This window comes from Trachemys scripta, chromosome 6, assembly GCF_013100865.1.
Source record: "Trachemys scripta elegans isolate TJP31775 chromosome 6, CAS_Tse_1.0, whole genome shotgun sequence".
Taxonomy (NCBI): Eukaryota; Metazoa; Chordata; order Testudines; family Emydidae; genus Trachemys; species Trachemys scripta.
In genome coordinates, this window is record NC_048303.1 from 107,731,814 (window position 1) to 107,754,776 (window position 22,963).

General features: G+C 42.9%; 1 protein-coding gene across 2 annotated transcripts in view; it reads left to right on the forward strand.

Moving 5' to 3' along the window:
• KIAA2026 (KIAA2026 ortholog) overlaps positions 1-4,911 on the forward strand; it is a 77,918-nt gene extending 73,007 nt beyond the window's left edge. For both annotated transcript variants that reach the window (XM_034773108.1, XM_034773109.1), the window contains one exon: positions 733-4,911. In XM_034773108.1, coding sequence (XP_034628999.1) covers positions 733-4,388 — 3,656 coding nt within the window. In that variant the 3' untranslated portion in view covers positions 4,389-4,911. The remainder of the gene's footprint in view (positions 1-732) is intronic.
• The last annotated feature ends 18,052 nt before the right edge of the window (positions 4,912-22,963 follow it).

Genomic DNA, 22,963 nt, shown 5'->3' on the forward strand with positions numbered 1-22,963 from the left:
TTCTGTGCTGACCTCCTTGGAAGCATAGCTGAGAGAAAGGATGGGCAAAGGTGTCTTTGTGCTACCTTTGTTCCCTCTGGATTCTGGCCTGTGGTGGGTGCTGAAATGGTACCCAACGTGAATTAGAGCTTAGAACTGACAGCATCTGCTACAGGACTGTCTATGGATAGTTCGATACTGCAAATTCCTGTTGACCTCAGTGTACCCTCCTACTCCTGATCAATCCCTAGTATTTTCTCTGTGCTCTTTTAATAGTTAGGATGAATTGGGGTGAAAGGCAGTGAAGCCATAACTATCTATTGGTTTTGTATAAAAACTTCTGGATTTCTTTTTTTAATTCCTGAATTTTCTTTAAACTAAAGTATTGTAACATCAAATCCTGGAAACTGTGCTGTCACTTAGAATGCAAAGGTTGTAGTTTGATGCATTCATAAATACAAATTTGGGACTTAATGATTTTTTAAATGAAATTCTGTGCTTGCTCAATTGGATTTTAAATGTAAATTGGCTGGAGCCTAAGTTGTTATGGGTTTTTTTAAATTGTTTAAGCATGTAGGTAATGTGATGATAAGTACTGTCATCCCATCAGAAACTATTCTTGACATGACAGCATGCTTATAAACTACTGCATTGCTTTTAGCTAAACACTAATAAACTATCATATAGCTGTGTCAGTTGCAAACATTCAACTTGTGATATATTTACAATTACTTGTTTTAATTCTTTCTGCAGATGAAATGAAACTGCTAGAAATGGATTTTCCTGCAGGAAGGAGCAGGCTACTGAAGAAAGAATTGACTTCTAAAGAAATACAGAAGACACTGCTCAAATCTATTAAACGTCAGTCCAAGCAAAATAGTTACCTGGATGATAGCACAAAAGACCTTTCACCAAGGAAGAAAGCTAAATTAAGCACAAATGAGGCTACAGTCCAGATTGCAGAAAGTGAGATGCACACTAACAGTTGTTTGAGTGAACTGAAACAAAGCGAGCTATCACCTCTAGAATCATTTGCCTTGACAGATTCTGCAACGTCAGTATCAAGCTTTCTGAAAGAGACCAAACCCATCCAGGCTTTGCTTGCTAAGAATATTGGGAACAAAGTGACCTTAACAAATCAGCTGACAACCCCTATGGGTATGGACATATTTGCTTCTGAAAAGGCAGTTATGTCACCTGTAGAGTCATCCCCACTAAAGCCAGCATTGCCCTGCGAGACCAATTCAAATAGTCCTTTACAAATGGTATACAAAATGCCAAGTGGCCGTTGTGTACCAATAGATGTCCATAACAGCTCAGTGAAGATTCAAATGCAGCCTGTGATTGACCCTAAAACAGGAGAAAAAGTCATGCAGCAAGTTCTTATTTTACCCCAAAATTTTCTCATACAACACAAAGAAGGAAAAGCCGTGGCAAAGCTGCACTGTACATCTTTTCCACAGGCAGCACATGTTAATGATTCTTTAGCACCTGTTCTTGTAAATCCAGCTGTAAATGCTACCACTCAACTGTCTTGTACAGTTTTTAACAAGAGTGTTACACATTTGTCACAAGTGACTAGTCCAGTGAACAGACCACAAACTTTGTCCTCTGTAACTGCAACAAGTAACTTACAAGCATCAGCAGTTAAAATGAGCCAAAGTGAAGCTGGCAAAACGAAGACTTCAGTTTCACCTGCCACATTCTCTGTACCTTTACCTTCATCCACTGTTTCCACATTAGGTCAGCCTTTGGCATCAGCAACAACACTAAGTGGATCTGCAAATACTACTTGTTCCATTCACAGTGTAGCACCACAGCAGACTAGTGACTCCTGTGAAGCTAAACAGGAGCTTAAAACAGTTTGTATAAGAGAATCGCAGTCCATTCTTGTCACAACACGAGGGGGGAACACTGGAATTGTTAAAGTACAGACAAACCCAGACCAGATTTCACCTAATACTTTATCTCCAAATTCAGTTTTCACTTATGCACCTCAGCTTCAGGCATTTTTGGTTCCAAAATCCACTACGTTGTCAACCTCTACTTTTTCATCTGTGGTGACAGCTGCATCTAGTCTCCCACTGTTTGGTCAGTCTTTTGTTTCTGGGTTTGCCCCCTCAACAACATCTTCTGTTACCATTCCAGCCATTCCTGCAGGCTTAAACCAGATAATAGGGAAAAATCTCAAATTTCCATTAGGGCAGCTTCCCACTAGTGGCACTTTGGATCAAGTAATAGAGAAAACTCAAGAAGTATCTCCTACTTTCTTGTCCTCTATTTCATCAACTAGCACTTTGGTGCCAGCAACTCCAAACAGTACTGTTAATGTAGTTAGCATTTCTTCAGGAAATATTGAACAAAGGAGCACAGGCATTACCCAGACTCCTTCAACACAGCAACAAGTTGATATTAAAACCAAAAAATATCCTGTTACACAACCTGAGACTGCTACAGCAACAAATGGAGATGTGATCCGTGGTACTCCGATTCAAAAACTTATGTTGGTCACAAATCCACCTATTCTTTCTCCTTGTGGAGCTACAGGAGTAAATATAATACCTGCTCCAACATCCACTGGTGTTACTGCCCAAAAATTAGTTTTCATTAATACTCCAATTCCCAGTAGCCCGTCAAACACCAGTCTAGTTGCAGAATCATTAAAACAGGCCCTGCCTTCCTCCATAGGCAAAACATATGTTAACACCCCGGAACAACCTCAGTTACTTCTAATTCCATCTACAATGGGGGCACCAGTAAAAGTAAGTTCATCACCTACTGTGTCTCAAGTAAAAGATGTTAAAATTGGACTAAACATAGGTCAAGCCATTGTAAATACCACAGGCAGTGCACAGCATGTTCCACCAATTAACATATTGAAATCTGCAGCCCCCAAAGGAACAGATGACATAAACAGCAAGGGTTTTATTTTGCCTTTGTCAACAAGTGGTAGTTTAGTTCCAGGATGTTCAGGTTTTGTGAGTCAAAGTATTACATCTGTTAATGAATCTATAGGTATTGCAACAAAAGCAGCAAAAGTTTTTACAGTAACAACAGCAAATGCATGTTTAGATTCTGTTTCAGTGACACCAAGTGGGACTTCTATTGGCACGCGACCCTCTGTTTTGGTTAGTGGAAATGACACTTCTTCAAGAATAAGGCCAGTTTTAACTAATCGACTATGTACATCAAATATTGGAAATACTATGGCCATATCAACTGTGAAAACAGGACATCTTGCGTCATCTGTTCTTATTTCAACTACCCAACCAAGAGTATCTTCTCAAAGTGTATCATCTGCTTTACAGTTTCCAGTTACCTTGCCTGGACCTGTGGCAGCCTCCACTAAAGTCATTCAGACTGTTCCTCGCTTGACAGCAGTTCCAGCTGCTGCACAGTGTCTGCCCCTTCCAAAAGGTCAGCCCCCCACACTGGTAAAAATTCAGTCACCAGGAATTTCAGCTGCAGTGCCAACTAATGCAAACTTTCACAAACCTCAAAATGTATTGCCATCTGCTTCACCAAATACAGGTAAAATAATTAGTTTTTCCAACTTTGCTTCTCTCCCATGCCAGCAGATACCTCCTAGTTTAGCAAAAACAGCTCATGCTTACTCTTGTGCTCCAGGTGCCTCTGTTATTCAGACTGCTGCTGCTTCACCGACTGTAACTAGCCAGGCAATGGGTCAGTTGAATGAAACTTGTATTCAACAGAAAATAGTTATTAACACCTGTACACCTTTGGCACCTGGAACTCACATCATGATTAATGGCACTCGATTTATTGTTCCACCGCAAGGCCTTGGAGCAGGCAGCCATGTTCTTCTCATCTCTGCTAATCCAAAACATGGGCTTCCTCTACTTCTTAACAATGGCCAAGGGGCTCGAGGTGTACCATTTGTTAATCATATTCCCCAGAACATCACACTAGCACCAAGTAATTCATTAAGTTGGCAGACATCAAAACATCCTCTGAAAAGCTCTACAAAAATTGTGAACTCTCTTGGGACAGCAAACACTCTGCCTATCGTACATGCAACACCACAGATAGTAAACACTGCTGCTAAATCATGCGCTCCACCCTCTACAACAACACTGTCTGTGTCTTCAGTGATAAAACCTCCAGTTAATGTTTTAGCTAAAACTTCTTTGGTTCCTGCCATAAATGCTGGTAACTCTCAGTTACCAAATAGCACTTCAGTATTTCACTTGGATACATCTATCAAGAAACTGTTGGTCAGCCCAGAAGGAGCCATTTTGAATGCTATAAATACTCCAGCATCAAAGGTGGTTTCTTCTCTGTCTTCATCCCTGTCACCAGTTGCAGTGTCCAAAAGCATAAATGCTACTAGTGTCTTCCCTGCTTTTCAGTCATCTGGCCTAGGTAAATCTGACAAAGCCGCCTCCTGAATTTGGAGTGAGCGAGCCAATTTCACATGTTTGGGGCATTCTTTGGACTTTGGAAATCATTATAACTGTTGAACATTTTTTACACTGTTTGAAACATACTTTAAATAGTTGATTTCTTTAAACTACTTTGTATTAGATTGCAGCTGTTTTCAGTTTCCTTGTGGGAGATGTGAGAGGATCTGTTTGATTTCCCTCTAAGCTAAGCTTTCAAAGGGTTATTTAATAAAATGGTCAAAATGACCAACTTGTTAATATAAAATGTTAAAAGTGTAAAATTTGATTTTAGTTTAAAGGAATCTAGCATTTTGCACATTTACATTGACATGTTTCATTTTACGATTTGAACCATTAGGCGGCATGTTTATAACAGTATGTGTCTTTTTTTATTTTTGTCAAATCTTATTTTTGTTTGATTTGTTTCTGTAAAAAATATATTTATGCATTGTAAAAATCCAGTCCATGGTGTAAAATTGTACATATTCCTGATCCTTAACAATCTGTACTAAACTATATGTACAAAGAACTATGCTGTCTTATTTATGTTTTGTTTACATAATGTATAGTTTTTTAAGTATTTTAGTAATTTTGGACCAGTGTACTGTTAAGCAACAATGCAGAAGAATCTGCATGTAATAAATCAAGTTGCTGTACTGCTTTGTTTTGACAGTATTTTAAGACTATTGCATCGTGGGAGAAGAATTTATACATGCACCTCTTTCCAGTGTGCATGCATTAATACAGAAAAATTTTGCAGTGTGGAACTTTGCCAAAAAGAATTATTTAAGCCACAAAGCTTTGAGCTGTGATTTGGATTACATATATGATTTCAATAATTAGGAACAGGTTTCCTATTTACAGATTTCATATTTCAAAGAAACTCTCATTATTAAGGCTGAGAGTCTTTCACGGAGGACATAGAAGTCACTGATTCTGTGACTTTCCAGGACCTCCATGACTTCCGCAGCTGCAGCAGCTGGTGTGGCTGACCCCAGGGCCGCCCGAGCAGCTGGGGCGGCCCTGGGACCAGCCGCACCGGCCGCTACTCTGGCAGCCCCAGGCAACTGGTCCCGGGTGCTGCCGCAGAGCAGTGGTCCAGGAGGAGCACCGCCACCCTCGCCCGGAGCAGCAGTGGCAGCGGCAGGGCTCCAGGCTGCCCCCTGCCTGGAGGTGCAGAGGCGATGGCGGGGCCCTAGGCCACCCCCCCCCACCCAGAGGAGCAGTGGCGGGGTCCCGGGCCACCTCCCACCCAGGGGAGCAGCAGTGGCGGGGTCCCGGGCCACCACCCGCCCAGGGGAGCAGCAGTGGCAGGGCCACTGGCTGCCCCGTCCCAGGATCAGCAGCCCAGCAGGTTCCTGGGCCGCTCACCCCCCCAGGAGCGGCAGCGATGGCTGGAGCATCGCCCCCACCCCCACCCCCAGCAGCCCCCTCCTCCCCAGCACCTAAGATTTAGTGACTAATTTAGCACCTGTGACCTGTCTGTGACTTTTACTAAAAATACGTGTGACTAAATCATAGTCTTACTCATTATGAAGTGATTTTTGACCTTTTGCTTTCTATCTTTGATGTTGTAGAAGAAATCATTTTCATTACTTTCAAAATGGTGTTTCTGTCAAATCTTTTCTTTCATGTGTTTATGATGAACTATTTTCTTCCTGTTTCCTATAGCAGATTCATATTTTTTGTATGTATATGAATATTTATCAGTATGCTGGATGGGGGGGAACCCAACAACACATAAATGTAACTTTTACTAATGTAATTTTGATATAGGCTTCTGCATGTTTAGTTATTTGGACATGCGAATATATAACCATCTAGTATCCACAGTCTTTGCTGAGATAACATCTGCTGCCATCAAATGAAGTTCTGCACAAGGAACATGGATAGAATATAACTCATATGGATTTTTGTTTCTGCTTGGGCTGGGCTCCACCGATCCAGATCCAGTGGACTGCTTCTCCTTCCCATGTATCGCCATATAGCCATCCAGTCACAATCAAGAATACTCAGTGAGTTCCTGTGTCACTTCCATTAGATCAGTTTTTTCCTCTTCTTCTGAAAATAACGGGCATGGGTACAGTAAAGCTCTTCAAGCAAGGTTGTGGCAACTGCTCTAGTAAACAGAAAAAGAAGGAGCTCCAGCTGTGGATCAGGGATGATCAATTCATCAGGTGATGCCTTCTGTGCTTCCTGTTGCCTGGACCCCTTCAAGCTCCTGGAGAAGAGGTCTCTTGAGTGCTCCAGCTCTGGGCAGACATGTCAGCCTCCACGAGATTCCCTTCTGATAACAAGGTGCCAGGTATGATTGCATTAGGGGAAGCCTTTTCGTTCTGCTCACTTTGGACTCCTCTTTAATCTGTTTCTTGAATTTGACCTTCAGATCAGAAAAGAAGTCCCCTCTCCCAAATTCAAGGTGCTTTTCTGCCTTTCTCCCTAGCATTGTGTGGATCTCATTCCAATGCATTTGGCTTCTTTTACCATCATCTTCCCTCAAAATTTTTTAGCAAACACAAGCTGGTTCACCACAATTCCTAGGACTCCCTCTTCTGACCAAAGATTCCACTGGCTGAACAAGAGCTATATAAAATACATATTTCTTGATGTGCTAATCACCATATTTATTTAGACAGCTAAATCCCAGAAGGTCAGCCCTTCTTTTTTCATTTACCCAGGGTCTTTTCCATTTCCATTCAAAACGGAAATATGCTGACCAGACAGGCAATTTGCTTTTGGGGTCTTTCAAATCCTCCTTTAAGCTGTTTGTATAACTTGGGGATGTCTGTTTGGGGGAGGATGGTGGGGGACCCAAAGCCTACCAGAAAAGTACATGTTTGGCTCTACTATGAAAAGTGACTGTAAAAATGTCATATTACCTACACAGTAGATCTGCTTCATCTCTGTATTCAGTTATATCTGCTGACGTGGATGAGAGAAACACTTTCACTGCTTTTTTACACTCATTAGCTTTGCCGTTATCACACCTATTCCTTCTTTTGCAAACAATGCAGGTGGACTCTTAAGATCCCAGGTTGAGTCTGTAAACTGAGCATATTGGATTAAGAAATTGAATGATAATAAACAGGGAAACCCCTTATGCCATTTTTAAGATTCATTTTTCAGAGCAGAACCACTTTAAAACCATTCAGGCAATCGTACAGGACTCCTGGAGAAAGTTTCACATTAGACCCTGCCTAAGCCATCAGCAGTCTAAATTTGGCTGGAACTGTCCTAAATTTTACAGTCCTGTCCTGGGTGTTTGTGACAACTAGGCTTTGATCTAGTGCCCATTGAAGGGAATGGAAAGACTCTTCTTAACATTAGTGAGAGTTTGATTAGTCCTTTATCAAACAAGGAAGGAGTGTTTGTCCATAAACTCTCACCCGTAGAAGGGGAGTTACTTTAGAATATGTTAAAAGTTGAATTTTCACCATCTATGAGACTCTCTTAGCATGATGCTGAATACCCTCACGTGTTTCTCTTAAACCCCTAAGAAATATCTCAGCTCCTGTAACGATGCGGTTCTGGTGGGACCCAACGGAGAGCGCCAATTCAGGACAAATCGCTTAAAGCAGGGCAGTTACAGCCCTAGGCTGGGGTTTTTCCATCTCTAAGGCAAACCAAACCAGCCAGACAAAGAGGACTTTGGTCTCACCCCACTGGCTAACCACAAGTCATACAAGCAATTCCCTTAGACATGCCAGTTTCCTGTATCACCATCAGTGCCACTTGTTATGGGGACAAATGGTTATGAAAACCAATATCCCTGTAAAAGAAAAAAGGTTCTCCTGATCCCAAAGGATCAAGCTCCAGACCCAGGTCAATATACAAATCAGATCTTATCCACAAATCATGCTGTTGCCAATCCTTTAGAATCTAAAATCTAAAGGTTTAGTCATAAAAGGAAAAAGATATAGATGAGAGCTAGAATTGGTTAAATGAAATCAATTACATACAATAATGGCAAAGTTCTTGGTTCAGGCTTGTAGCAGTGATGAAATAAATTGCAGGTTCAAAATCAAATCTCTGGAATACATCCCCAGCTGGGATGGGTCATCAGACCTTTGTTCAGAGCTTCAGCTTGTAGCAAAGTTCCTCCAGAAGTATGAAGCAGGATTGAAGATGAGATGGAGGAGAGGCATCAGCCTTTTATAGTCTTTTTCAGGTATAAGAACACCTTTTTGTCCTTACTGTGGAAAATTACAGCAAAATGGAGTCTGGAGTCACATGGGCCAGTCCCTGCATACTTTGCTGAGTTGCAAGGCGTATTTGCCTTCTCTCAATAGGTCAGTTGTATAGCTGATGGTCCTTAATGGGCCATCAAGCAGGCTAGGCAGAGCTAACACTAAATTGTCTGGGATGTTTCCCAGAAGCATAGCATAAGTTTGAAATACAGACAGTATAGAGCCAATATTCATGACTTCAACTACAAAATTTGATACACACATATAAACAGCATAATTATAACCAGCAAACCATAATCTTGTCTTAGACACCTCATTTGACCCCCTTTATGTAAGATTTGGTGCCACTACAGGACCTTGGTTGCAACAATGATCTATATGGGCCCAGATTATATCAATAACGTCACAGCTCATCACTGTTAAACTGCTCTTCTGCGAGGCATTTGTACAGCCAGGGGAGTGGGGAGCTTTAAGCTCTATCCTGCAGCTGCCTCAGCCTGGTTTTTCATCAAGTTAAGGCTCAAACTTGTTTCTCAGTTTCTTCCCCAGATGGTTTTCCCTCTTTCTACTTGCCCCAAGAATTCTCTCTACATAATTTTTGTCTAGCACCTTGAAATGAGAAATTAAAGCACCATCTCAATCCTGCAATAGAGAGGACTCTATATCTATCTAAAAGAAGTCTGGAAAGTAGGAATTTGGATCAATGGTTTATCATTTTTTACTCCCAAGAAAGGCTTATTAACCTCATAAGACTTCCAAGTTCATTGAGTAAGACGTTGCATTAAGGAAGTTTACCGTTCCTGGAGGAAGAGGCCCTGCCTTCAGTGAAGTCTTAGGGTATGTCTACACTATGAAATTAGGTCGAATTTATAGAAGTCAGTTGCTTAGAAATCGTTTTTATAAGGTCGATTGTGTGTCCCCCCACACAAAATGCTCTCAGTGCATTAAGTTGGTGAACTGCGTCCACAATACTGAGGCTAGTGTCAACTTCCGGAGCATTGCACTGTGGTAGCTATCCCACAGTTCCCGCAGTCTCTGCCACCCATTGGAATTCTGGGTTGAGATCCCAATGCATGATGAGGCAAAAACAGTGTCGTGGGTGATTCTGGGTACATGTCAGGCTCCCACCCTCCCTCCCTCCCTGCCATGAAAGCAACGGCAGACAATCGTTTCATGCCTTTTTTCAGCCCAGATGCCATAGCATTGGGATCATGGAGCCCGCTCAGATTACCGCGGCAATTATGAGCACTTTAAATACCACGCGCATTTTTCTGGACTGTATGCAGGACCAGAACCTGCCAAGGCAAAACCAGGCGAGGAGGCAACGGCAGCGTGGCGACAAGAGTGATGAGGAAATAGACATGGACATAGACCTCTCACAAAGTACGGGCCCCAGCAATGTGTAAATCATGGTGTTAATGGGGCAGGTTCATGCCATGGAACGCCGATTCTGGGCCAGGGAAACAAGCACAGTCTGGTGGGACCGCATAGTGTTGCAAGTGTGGGACGATTCCCAGTGACTGCGAAACTTTCGCATGCGTAAGGGCACTTTCATGGAACTTTGTGACTTGCTTTACCCTGCCCTGAAACGTCAGAATACCAAGATGAGAGCAGCCCTCACAGTTCAGAAGTGGCGATAGCCCTGTGGAAGCTTTGAACGCCGGACAGCTACCAGTCAGTCGGGAATCAGTTTGGAGTAGGTAAATCTACTGCGGGGGCTGCTGTGATTCAATTAGCCAACGCAATCAAAGAGCTGGTATCAAGGGTAGTGACTCTGGGAACCGTGTAGGTCATAGTGGATGGCTTTGCTGCAATGGGATTCCCTAACTGTGGTGGGGTGATAGACGAAACCCATATCCCTATCTTGGCACTGGAGCACCAAGCCAGCGAGTACATAAACCGCAAGGGATACTTTTCAATGCTGCTGCAAGCATTGGTGGATCACAAGGGACGTTTCACTAACATCAACGTAGGATGGCCGGGAAAAGTACATGATACTCGTGTCTTCAGGAACTCTGGCCTGTTTCAAAAGCTGCAGGAAGGGATTTTCTTCCCAGACCAGAAAATAACCATTGGGGATGCTGAAATGCCTATAGTTATCCTTGGGGACCCAGCCTACCCCTTAATGCCATGGCTCGGGCAGCCTGGACAGTAGTCAGGACCTGTTCAACTATAGGCTGAGCAAGTGCAAAATGGTGGTAGAATGTGCATTTGGATGTTTAAAAGCACGCTGGCGCAGTTTACTTGCTCGGATAGACCTCAGTGAAACCAATATTCCCATTGTTATTATTGCTTGCTGTGCGCTCCACAATATCTGTGAGAGTAAGTGGGAGGTTGAGGCAAATCGCCTGGCCACTGATTACGCACAGCCAGACACCAGGGCGGTTAGAAGAGCACAGCAGAGTGCAGTGCGCATCAGAGAAGCTTTGAAAACCAGTTTCATGACTGGCCAGGCTACGGTGTGAAAGTTCTGTTTGTTTCTCCTTGATGAACCCCTCCCTCCCCCCCCCGGTTCACTCTACTTCCCTGTAAGCTAACCACCCTCCCCTCCCACCTTTGATCACCACTTGCAGAGGCAATAAAGTCATTGTTACTTCACATTCATGCATTTTTTATTAATTCATCACACAAATAGGGGGATAACTGCCAAGGTAGCCCGGGAGGGGTGGAGGAGGAGGGAAGCGCCGGGTGGGATGGGGGAGGAGATAAGGACAAGGACACACTGCACTTTAAAACTTATTGAAGGCCAGCCTTCTGTTGCTTGGGCAATCCTCTGGGGTGGAGTGGCTGGGTGTCCGGAGGCCCCCCCCCATTGCGTTCTTGGGCGTCTGGGTGAGGAGTCAGTGGATCTTGGGGAGGAGGGCTGTTGGTTACACAGGGGCTGTAGTGGCAGTCTGTGCTCCTGCTGCCTTTCCTGCAGCTCAGCCATACGCTGGAGCATATCAGTTTGATGCTCCAGCAGCCAGAGCATTGACTCTTGCCTTCTGTCAGCAAGCTGACGCCACCTATCCTCTTCAGCCTGCCACTTGCTCTCTTCAGCCCGCGATTCAGCCCACCACCTCTCCTCGCATTCATATTGTGCTTTTCTGCACTCTGACATTGTCTGCCTCCACGCATTCTGCTGTGCTCTGTCAGTGTGGGAGGACATCTGGAGCTCCGAGAACATGTCAGCCCGAGTACGCCTTTTTTGCCTTCTAATCTTCTAGCCTCTGTGAAGGAGAAACATTTGCAGCTGGTGGAGGAGAAGGGAGAGGTGGTAATTAAAAAGACACATTTTAGAGAACAATGGGTACACTCTTTCAAGTTAAATCTTGCTTTTCGCATTACACAGCACGTGCTTTCGTTACAAGGTTGCATTTTTCCTCTTATATTGAGGGCCTGCTGGTTTGGTGTGAGAGATGACTCACGCAGTGCCAGGCAACAGAATTCGGCTTGCAGGCAGCCATGGTAAGCCACAGTCCTTTGGCTTTTTTAACCTTCATAACATGTGGGAATGATTTCAAACAGCAGCACCCTCATTTCCCATACTAAGCGGCCGTTGGGTTGGCCATTTAAAATGGGTTTGCAATTTAAAAGGAGGGGCTGCGGTTTCTGGGTTAACTTGCAGCACAAATGCAACTAACCTCCTCCTATCCCCCCCACACCCAATTCTCTGGGATTATCACTAACAGTGGGGAACATTTCTGTTCAGCAGAGCAGGAACGGGGACCTCTGAACGTCCCCTTAATAAAATCACCCTATTTCAACCAGGTGACCATGAGTGATATCACTCTCCTGAGGATAACAAAGAGAGATAAGGAATGGATGTTGTCTGCATGCCAGCAAATACTGGGACCATATGCTCCCATGCTTTGTTATGCAATGATTCCAGACTACGTGCTACTGGCCTGGCATGGTAAAGTGTCCTACCGTGGAGGATGGAATAAGGCAGCCCTCCCCAGAAATCTTTTGCAAAGGCTTTGGGAGTACATCAAGGAGAGCTTTCTGGAGATGTCCCTGGAGGATTTCCGCTCCATCCCCATACACATTAACAGACTTTTCCAGTAGCTGTACTGGCCGCGAATGCCAGGGCAAATTAATCATTAATCATTAAACATGCTTGCTTTTAAACCATGTGTAATATTTACAAAGTTACACTCACCAGAAGTGCCTTGTGTGCCCTCAGGGTCTGGGAGCACGCCTTGGGTGGGTTCGGGGGTTACTGGTTCCAGGTCCAGGGTGAAAAACGTATCCTGGCTGTTGGGGAAACCGGTTTCTCCGCTTCCTTGCTGTGAGCTATCTTCAATGTCTTTATCATCATCTTCCTCGTCCCCAAAACCCGCTTCCGTGTTTCGTGATTCTCCATTGATGGAGTCAAAGCACAGGGTTGGGGTAGTGGTGGCTGCACCCCCTAGCATGGCATGCAGCTCCGCGTAGAAGCGGCATGTCTGCGGCTCTGCCCTGGACCTTCCGTTTGCCTCTGGTTTTGTGGTAGGCTTGCCTTAGCTCCTTCATTTTCACACGGCACTGCTGTGCGTCCTGTTATGGCCTTTGTTCTTCATGCCCTTTGAGACTTTTTCTAATGTTTTGGAATTTCATTTACTGCAACGGAGTTCAGCTAGCACTGATTTGTCTCCCCATATGGCGAGCAGATCCCGTACCTCCCGTTCGGTCCAAGCTGGAGCTCTTTTGCGATCCTGGGACTCCATCATGGTTACCTGTGCTGATGAGCTCTGCGTGTTCACTGGGCTCTCCACCACGCTGGGCAAACAGGAAATTCAACATTTCGCGGGCCTTTTCCTGTCTACCTGGCCAGTGCATCTGAGTTGAGAGGGCTGTCCAGAGCGGTCACAATGGAGCATTCTGGGATAGCTCCCAGAGGCCAATACCGTTGAATTGCGGCCCCACTACCCCAAATCTGACTCGGAAAGGCCAGTTTCGATGCTAATCCCCTCGTCGGAGGGGGTTTAAAGAAATCAATTTAAAGAGCCATTTAAGTCGGAAAAAAAGGGCTTCGTCGTGTGGCCGGGTCCAGGCTTAAATCGAGGTAACGCTGCTAAATTCGACCTAAAATCGTAGTGTAGACCAGGCCTCATTTTTTAAGAGCTGTCTGCTTCTTGAGATGGATTGTTTCCTCTTCAAAACTGTAGAAAGCAGCCACCATGTGTGCCTTTACAATTACAGGCATGTGGCTCTCTTTTCAGGTGCTTCCATTTGTGGGCAGGGCCTGTATGCTGTACTTTAGTACAACTCAAAAATTTTTAGGCACTGACTGTGTTCTGGACCTGAGTGCTGCAGTGGAAGTTCCTCATGTCTGGACAGGCAGAAAGGAACATTGGAGAATGGTGATTTCTTATCTGATAATTTAATTTCTCCAAGATCACATATGCCAGCCCATTTGTTGCATGTTGTTTTCATTTTGGTGGTGGAACTGGGTATTGACTTTCTAAGATTTTGTTCTTCTCAAGACTATTTTGGTTGATTTTTAGTAGAATTACTTTCATTATTGCTTGGGAGGATTTAAGACAGGAGATTCAGTCTCGTTTTAAAGAGGGAATGATGTCACACAAGCTTTTCTTTTTTCCTGCTGGTATAGGAAGATTTATGCCATGGTTTTATCGCACGTGGAAGAAAATTGGAGAAACCCCATTAGCAGGTTTTAAAAAATACTATTTACATTGTAATTAGTTCTGCTTGAATTTTTCTGCAAATTTATTTGTCACTACAGTGAAACTTCAGATGACTACATGAAAAATAACTTGGCAAGTGTAAGCTTGTAATGGAGGTATTTGCAAATGTGCTTGTTTGGAGAAGTACATAGCAGTCTGCAGTTTTCGTGGACTGTCCTGTTTTATAAAGAGAATTATTGGAAATGTATATTCACATGTCTAAAGTCCTGTTTGATAACTGAAATAACCTGAGATTGATTGACTGCCAAATAGGCTTGATGACTAAATAATAAAATTGGCAAAGAGTAATTTTGTGAATACAATTCTTCTCTTCATCATTATTCTCTGACAAATGATGATAGCCAGAGTCAAGCTTCCCTAGAGCAACTAAAAATAAAGGGGAAAAGGACTCTTGATCATTTGCTATATAGCTATGGATTCTGTTTTGGGGGCTTCTTAATTTCATATTTTGGGGTTTATTTTTAGCAATTCTTGAGTTTTATGTAGTCCAAGAATCAGAGGATTTCTGTTTGTATAGCTGTATATTATATACATTACACATTACAATAGTATGTACTGTAATGAGTAATCTCTTTGTGATGTTCCCTAATGCACTTTAACATAGTTTAACTGCGTTAAAGCACACTAGGGAACCTTTAGTGCGCATCAGTGGGATTTAGATGCATCAGTTAATGCACAACATGTCAGTGCACTTTAGAAATCACACCTTTATAGTCCCCATTACTGCTCCATGTAGGCAAGCTCTTTCGTCCAAGTAACCATGTCAGGTGTTTTTCTGGTGTTTATTGAATTAACACAGATTTCCTTTTTATAAAAAAGAAATTGGTATTTTATTGGTGTTTATCAGTTAAAACCTAAAAGCAGAAGAGAGAGGTATATCACGTCCTTGCCCTTAGTTACATATAAAAAAACTCTGCTGGAATAATGAAGAAGGGTGGAATTCAGCCGTAGCGGTGATGAAGAGGCAAAGGTGCCTAGACTACAATAGATAAAAAGCATTACAGAAAGCCCCTTGAGCTATTCATCACCTGTAAAAAGTCTTGCACCCACACAAAATGACCAGGCATTTTGCAAACTTGGGTTATAACGGTTACCACACTTAGGATGAGGTCTTTAACTCAGGTCCAGAGGAACAGGTTTTCTCTACCAATGTAGACAGGAAACAGCATACGTTGTGCTGCACTGGTGAAGCTATAAGTATTCTAATATATTTGTAACCAGTTTGGCTGTGCCTACACTAGCATTTTTAGGAAAATTTCCCCGGGTTGCACCACCAGTGCAGCTTCACCAGCAGCAGCTATGCTAGAAACCAACTACAAACATTTTTACCATCATGTCATACAGACCTGCTCTGAACAGAGCTTCTCACAACACAGTGGTTAAAACATGTATGTCCTGGCACCAGTAGCCCATAACAACTCCTGCAGGAGTCGCAGGGCAGTGTAGTGTTGGGAGATTTGCCAAAAAATGTGCATATAGGTGAGGAACTAAAGCCTTGGTTACCCTTCAGTTACAATCCAGTGAGGAAGCCCTTGGTCACAAACATGATTCTAGCTTGTAGTGTAAACTGGCTCTTAATTGTGTTTGTAACCAAGCTAAAAGCCTATTGGGAAATGTAATAAAATTCTATTGGGGGAAGAAGCAGAGAAGAAGCTAATCTCTTTTTAACATTGTCACTGTCAGGAAAGTCCCATTGTGAAATAAGGAAAAAGCTGATTTTGTAGAAAGGATGGAGAGATGAGACAAGACCATAAACCGTTGTCTGGACCTCAGTGTTTATTTCCTAGCTACCTTTACTTAATATTGATATACTGTGGAATTTTAATAGTTCCAAATGGCTTTGAAGTGAATAATTCATTGAAGTGAATGAATGGGTGGAGAGTTGACATTTCCTTAAGGCTGAATAATATTATGTCACTTATTCAAAGTAGCCTGAACTCAGGCTATGATGCCTGGTCCACTGACAGTTGTACAGTTGTACAAAAGATATGATTTTAAAACCAATTCAGTTAAATTGGTGCAACTCTCAGGATATGGAAACTCTTGCAGTTATTTAAACCTGGCTTGTAGCAGTTTAGAGTGCACCTGTAAAATTACAACTGCAAACTAAACTGATGTTTGCTGATCACTTAAAAATGATGTATCTATACAATGGTTTTCACTGGTTCAGTTAAATTGATGCAAGTTCTGTGTGTAGACAATTCCCAAGTTAGTTTCTGCACGTTTTTGTGTGTACATTTTAGGCAACGATTTGGGCTTGGATATTCATGTGTGAATTTAATAGCTAAACGATTACTCATTTTGCATGCATGCTGTTTGCATTTGCAAATCTAAAGTTTGTGGACGCTCAAAAATAAAACTTGTGGATACTTTAGAGGCTGTTTTTGCAAATGTTGCCATAATGTATTTTTCTATATATATAAAATGCTGCTAAAGTTCTACTTGAAATGAAAATACAGTGATGGAAATGGCAGACCTAAAACAAAATGTATTAACTTAATAAGTAATACATTTTTAGCATATTTGCTTCCCCCCCCCAAAAAAAGATTGTGTTTACTAATGTCCCTGTTCAGATCTGTTCCACACATCTGAAAACCAAGGATATGCTTTTTTTTGCCCTGACTGGGCAAGAAACTCTTCAAGAATATTTTGTTATTTCAGCATTTTCTCTTTCAGTCTCAGTAAGAACCAAGAAAGTGCAGAAACAAGTGAAAATGGTATGTAAAAGTCAGGGAGGGCAAAAGTAAAAGGAATTATTTGAACCAATCATCCTAAGGAACACTTTTCATCTGTAGATTTCCAAGTGCTTTACAAATGTGGATAAGTATAATTTTTCCCCTTTTACAGATGGAGAAATTGAGGTACAGAAGTCACACAACAAAATAAGTGGTAGAGCTGAGAATAGAAACTGGGTCTCCTGGCTTCCAGGCTGGCCATCGTATCCACAGAAGATGTAGGTAGATCATTATTTTATCAGCGGTTCTCAAAGTGGGTTGCAACCCTGTTTTAATGGGGTCACCAGGGCTGGCATTAGACTGGCTGGAGCCCAAGGCCAAAGACTGAGCCCCACCACTCGGGGTTCAGGTTTTGGCTTCAGTCCTGGGCAGCAGGGCTCAGATTTCAGGCCCCCTGCCCAGGGATGAAACCCTTGGCTTTGGCTCCCCTGCCCGGGGTGGTTGGGCTTGGGCTTTGGCTTTGTCCCCCCACCTGGGGCGATGGTGCTCAGGTGGGCTCGGGCTTCAGTCTCCAGGGTCATGTAGTAATTTTTTTTATTAGAAGGGGGTCATGGTGCAATTAAGTTTGAGAGCCCCTGAATTTATGTGGTTTGTTCATCTCTGCTTTGAATGAAAAACAGATTCTAACAGTGATTTTGAAGTAATAGAAAATTTAATAATGGGACACAACTTTCAAGCATTTGAGTGACTTTGATAGATAGGATGCATTAAGATCAGGGAATATTATCAGGAAAACAAAATTAGGAGGAAAAGAAGCCACCATTACTTCGGTTTTATTTTTTGCTTTAGGTTCCAAAGCCTTGCTCAGCAAGTCTGCCATTATTGATGTCACAAAATGAAAACAATGGTCTTCCTTGAGTGATTGTCTACATGGATGCAACAAAAGGCTGTTCAAGGACCAAGTTGGATTCCTCAAATACTTTGGCATGGTCTGGTCACTGAGACAGCAGTCTGCACTTTACCCAGTACCAGTTCCCACCTCTCAGTCCCTATATCAACTCTCTTGATGCCAGTGACCCCGGTACTTTTGACTTTGGCATTGACCCCTGCAGTGCAGATGCTTTTGTCATCAAAGACATACTTGGTACCGCACACCCAGAGTCACCACTGCTCTTGTCTGCCATTAGAGTACCTTTCGTACCAATCACTAGTACTGCTGGGGTACCAATGAGGTCTCCTGCTTTGGTTGGGGTGGGGATTTGAGTTCACCTTAGGACACCAGACAGTGTAGCCCCCACCTTCTTCTCCCCAGAAGAGTATTCAGTCTCTTCCTCCCCTTCTGATCCTCCCAGGGTGTTACCCTCCCATGCATTCACCTCACTCCCATTCATATGAGCCTTACTGGTTTGACAGGGAATCCAGGAGTTGCCCTTATAAACATAGGCCCCTGGGATCTTACGGGGAAAATTCACCAGGGTATTCATCTCCATAGCCCTCAGCCCCTTACTCCTGTAATATACATTCTTGGTCGTACTGGGCCCTTTGGGGTATGCAGCCAGCTAGGAAACCTTCCTCTACTTGCTTAACCACCCTCGAGTTAGATCTCTCTCCCCTGCAAGATATCATAGGCCTACTCAAGAGGGCCAGTTGGTTCAGTCCCATAGCTTGTACCTGCAAGAACAGGATAGTGATAAAGAACACCTGCAGGAAGCTGAAGAGTGACTGATTCCAGCAGAAATATCCTCTTCTGCCCAGAAAAGGCAATAGTTCCTTCCACTCCAAGCCAGCCAGATGATTTTAAAATCTTCCAAGACCTTTTACATGACATGACAGACATCTTGGATTCTCCTGGGGAGATAGTCCAAGAAACATCCCACAAGTTACAAATTATTCTTCAAGGAGTGTCCCAGTGGATGCTCCACTTTAGTGAATCTGCAGCCCTATGCTTGTAATCGGAGAATTTCAGTAGAAGTGCCTGGTTTGGTCGCACATGCACTGTCCCTGTCTTGCGCTGTCTCTGGCAGTTACATACTGCTGTGCGATCAATGCCCCCCTCATTTCCTTCTCTACCACCCTTGGCTTGAGACGGTGCAATCAGCAGTGCCTCTGAGCTTTATCTTTAGTCAAAATTTTAACTTTGGAGTACTCGTTTTAGAACCCAGTTAGTTAGTAAGTTAATAGTTAACTACCCTATCTCTTCCCTGTTTGTTTTCTTTTCTGCAATTTTTTTTTCTTCTTCTCTTAGGAGGTTGTTTCAGTTATTAGTAACTTAGTGTAATATAGTTACCCTCCCACACGGGAGAACCCCTATTCTAAGGGGCATGCCCAGCTCCCTGGGTTTCAAATGCTGCCTCACTTGCCGGTTGTCAATCCTGGTTTCTGATGGGCATTTGCTCTGTGTCTGTTGCCTTGTGAGACATACATCCCACAGAGGTACTATCAAAAGTGGAAGAAAGCGCTGATATCAACAGTAATATGAATACATTGTTTGCAGTTGCTAAATTTTTATGGAAAAATTTCATCCTGCAGTATGTGGGAGTTTCAGTGATACATAGCAGATGCAACAACTGAAAAAGTAATACTGTGTGACCTGTATGTCTTTTTTAGGTGGTGCATTGGTGGTCATAGTGACTTCAGCACCGGGAATTATGACAGGGTAAACAAGAATTTTATCGTCACAGGGTGTAATGAAACTGCCACCTTGCACTGTTCAGTGGAGTTTCTTCATAGTTCTTCTAAGGAGGCTGATACTAAAATTATCTTGAATGCTATCAATGCCACAAAGAGAGATGCTCCTAAACTCTGGATTTTTGCACAAGACACAGATGTTCAGGTTCTCTCTGTGAGATGCTTCCCAAGACTTCTACAAGATTCTGTTTTTGTTCCTGCTGCTGGGGAACAGAATTGCTATATATTCCTCAGAGATGTGTCACTATCACTTGGACCACTAAAAGCCACCATTCTGCCATGTTTCCACAGCTTTTCAGGATGTAACACTACTGGAAGGTTGGCTGGAAGGATCATATTATCTTACTGGAAGGCATTTGATTCAGCCTCCAAAGACTGTCTCCTCACTCTGAAGGGGCTTAGAATGAATGTGACAGTCACTGATGAGGTCATCAATGCACAGGAGGCATTCATATGCTGAGGTTACCATTTGCATACCACCATTATGGCACTTGCAGAGCTATGTTGATGGATGTTTTCCAAGAACAGACAAGCAGCGAAAAATTCCCACCAACAAGGGATGCACCTGTTATCAAGAGGGCAAATTATGAATGGCTCCACGGTGAGCAAGCACATCCAAAAGTATCCTTCCCTAGTGGGCATGGATCGGTCTTGGACGATGGACTGATTACACCAGTTACGTGTGAAATATCATACACTCCTGAATCAGTCTTTCAGCTAATGAAATGCTCTTGTGCAAAGACCAGATGCTCACCATTCATCAAATGTTTGGCCAGCAGCCTATCTTGTATGATGTATGACTCTAGCATGGACGAGAATCAATGTGACATGTCTAACAATGGTGCCCTAGGCAGAGATGACACCGATGATGACTTTGATGAATAAATGTTTTCAGTCTTATATGTCAAAGCTAATTTCCTTAGGATTACCAAAAACCTGTGTTTTTTTTTAATGTAAGCAGTACATCTCTGTGTTAAAACATAATTTAAAATTTGATTTTGAAACATTTTCTCAAATACATAACAAATCTAGAACAACAATGTAGATATTTTGGTACCATTGTGTTCATGGGAGAGAGCTTTCGAAAGATAACCAATTCAACTGATTTCTGATTAAATTACCATATCAAAATTTCCACCAACCACAGGACTAGGAGTTGTGAGGGGAAGCGTCGCCCTTCCCCTCACACACACCATGCCACTGAGGGTGACACAATTGAAATTGATTCTGTAGATTTTTACAAATAAAATGAGAGCTCCCTTAATTTTCTATCATTCACTTGACACAGAATGAGATTTTACTACATTTTGAGCCCAGACTACAGGCTGATGGATTCCTCATTCCATGGTCAGGACTACTGATATACGCCTATTCCTCAATTTCATTGATCCCCAGAGTGCTATGCAAGATCAGACAGAATGCAGCAAAGCTGATCCTTATAGCCAGCATGGCAAAGACAGTTTTGGTATCCAGACCACCTGATCCTGTTAACGTCCCAGCCCAAAACTTCACCACCTGAGCCTGTCAATCTCCCAGCCCAAAACTTTACTTTAGCTTCTGTATCTAATATCACAAAACAGGGGAAATCCTGCATTTGGATCTGAGTTCTCTTCATCTGTCATTCATAGGTGGAGAGTAGCTCTGAAGAGCTATCAGTCAACAGTAGCACTGCCAACAACATATTTCAGCTACAGCCTAAACATTTATGAAAAATGTTTGGCCCTTTGTAAACATTTTCTGAAATATTTGTACACGTGAGTTTTTGTTAGAAAACAACATCTCTGTAACACTGGTCTACAATTTTTGAGAAGTCATCTGCTTCAGAGATAAAATGTGCTATTTATTATGTATTTTGATGTGCTGAATTCAAATATGACAATTAAAACAACTGATTGGCTACTGTTTCTAAGATATTTAAGTTTTTACATTTTATGTCTATGTATATTGTGTAGATAGTAGAGTTTTAATCATAAATTGTAAACCTAGGTCTTTTCATGTGTTTATGGTTGCTTTACATGATAATATTTCACCTGTCCTGTTTATGTAACACTTTAAAAATCACTTTATTCATTAAATGGAGCATCTCTTGTCACTGTCCAACAATAGCCTGCAAGCACTGATGGGCTCCATTTGCCCTGGTAGCGTTTCTCCATTGTTGCAATGTCCTGGTGAAATTGCTCGCCGTGCTTGTTGCTCACTGCTCCGCAGTTCGGTGGAAAAAAAATCTAGAGGAGAGTGCAAAAAATGTATCTTTAGTGACATGTTGCAACCAAGGTTTTTGTATGCCTTGAGGAGGTTTTCCACCAACAACCTGTAGTTGTCTGCCTTGTTGTTTCCGAGAAAATTTATTGCCACTAACTGGAAGGCTTTCCGTGCTTTCCAGGCTTTGCCACGCAGTGCATGGTCAAATGCATTATCTCAAAGAAGTTCACGAATCTGAGGACCAACAAAGACACCTTCCTTTATCTTAGCTTTACTTAACCTTGGAAATTTTCCACGGAGGTACTTGAAAGCTGCCTGTGTTTTGTCAATGGCCTCGACAAAGTTCTTCATCAGACCCAGTTTGATGTGTAAGGGTGGTAACAAAATCTTCCTTGATTCAACAAGTGGTGGATGCTGAACACTTTTCCTCCCAGGCCCCAATGACTGTCGGAGTGTCCAATCTTTCTTGATGTCCAATCTTTCTCTCTTGCACGACTATCCCATTCGCAGAGAAAACAGCAGTACTTTGTGTATCCAGTCTGCAGACCAAGCAAGAGAGCAACAACCTTCAAATCGCCACAAAGCTGCCACTGATGTTGGTCATAGTTTATGCACCTCAAAAGTTGTTTCATGTTGTCATAGGTTTCCTTCATATGGACTGCATGAGCAACTGGAATTGATGGCAAAACATTGCCATTATGCAGTAAAACAGCTTTAAGACTCATCTTCGATGAATCAATGAACAGTCTTCACTCATCTGGATCGTGAACGATGTTGAGGGCTGCCATCACACCATTGATGTTGTTGCAGGCTACAAGATCACCTTCCATGAAGAAGAATGGGACAAGATCCTTTTGACGGTCACGGAACATGGAAACCCTAACATCACCTGCCAGGAGATTCCACTGCTGTAGTCTGGAGCCCAACAGCTCTGCCTTACTGTTGGGTAGTTCCAAATCCCTGACAAGGTCATTCAGTTCACCTTGTGTTATGAGGTGTGGTTCAGAGGAGGAGGATGGGAGAAAATGTGGGTCCTGTGACATTGATGGTTCAGGACCAGAAGTTTCATCCTCATGCTCTTCCTCTTCCTAGTCTGACTCAAGTAAGAATGATTCTGGTGCATCAGGAACCGGCAGTCCTTCTCCGTGGGGTACTGGGCG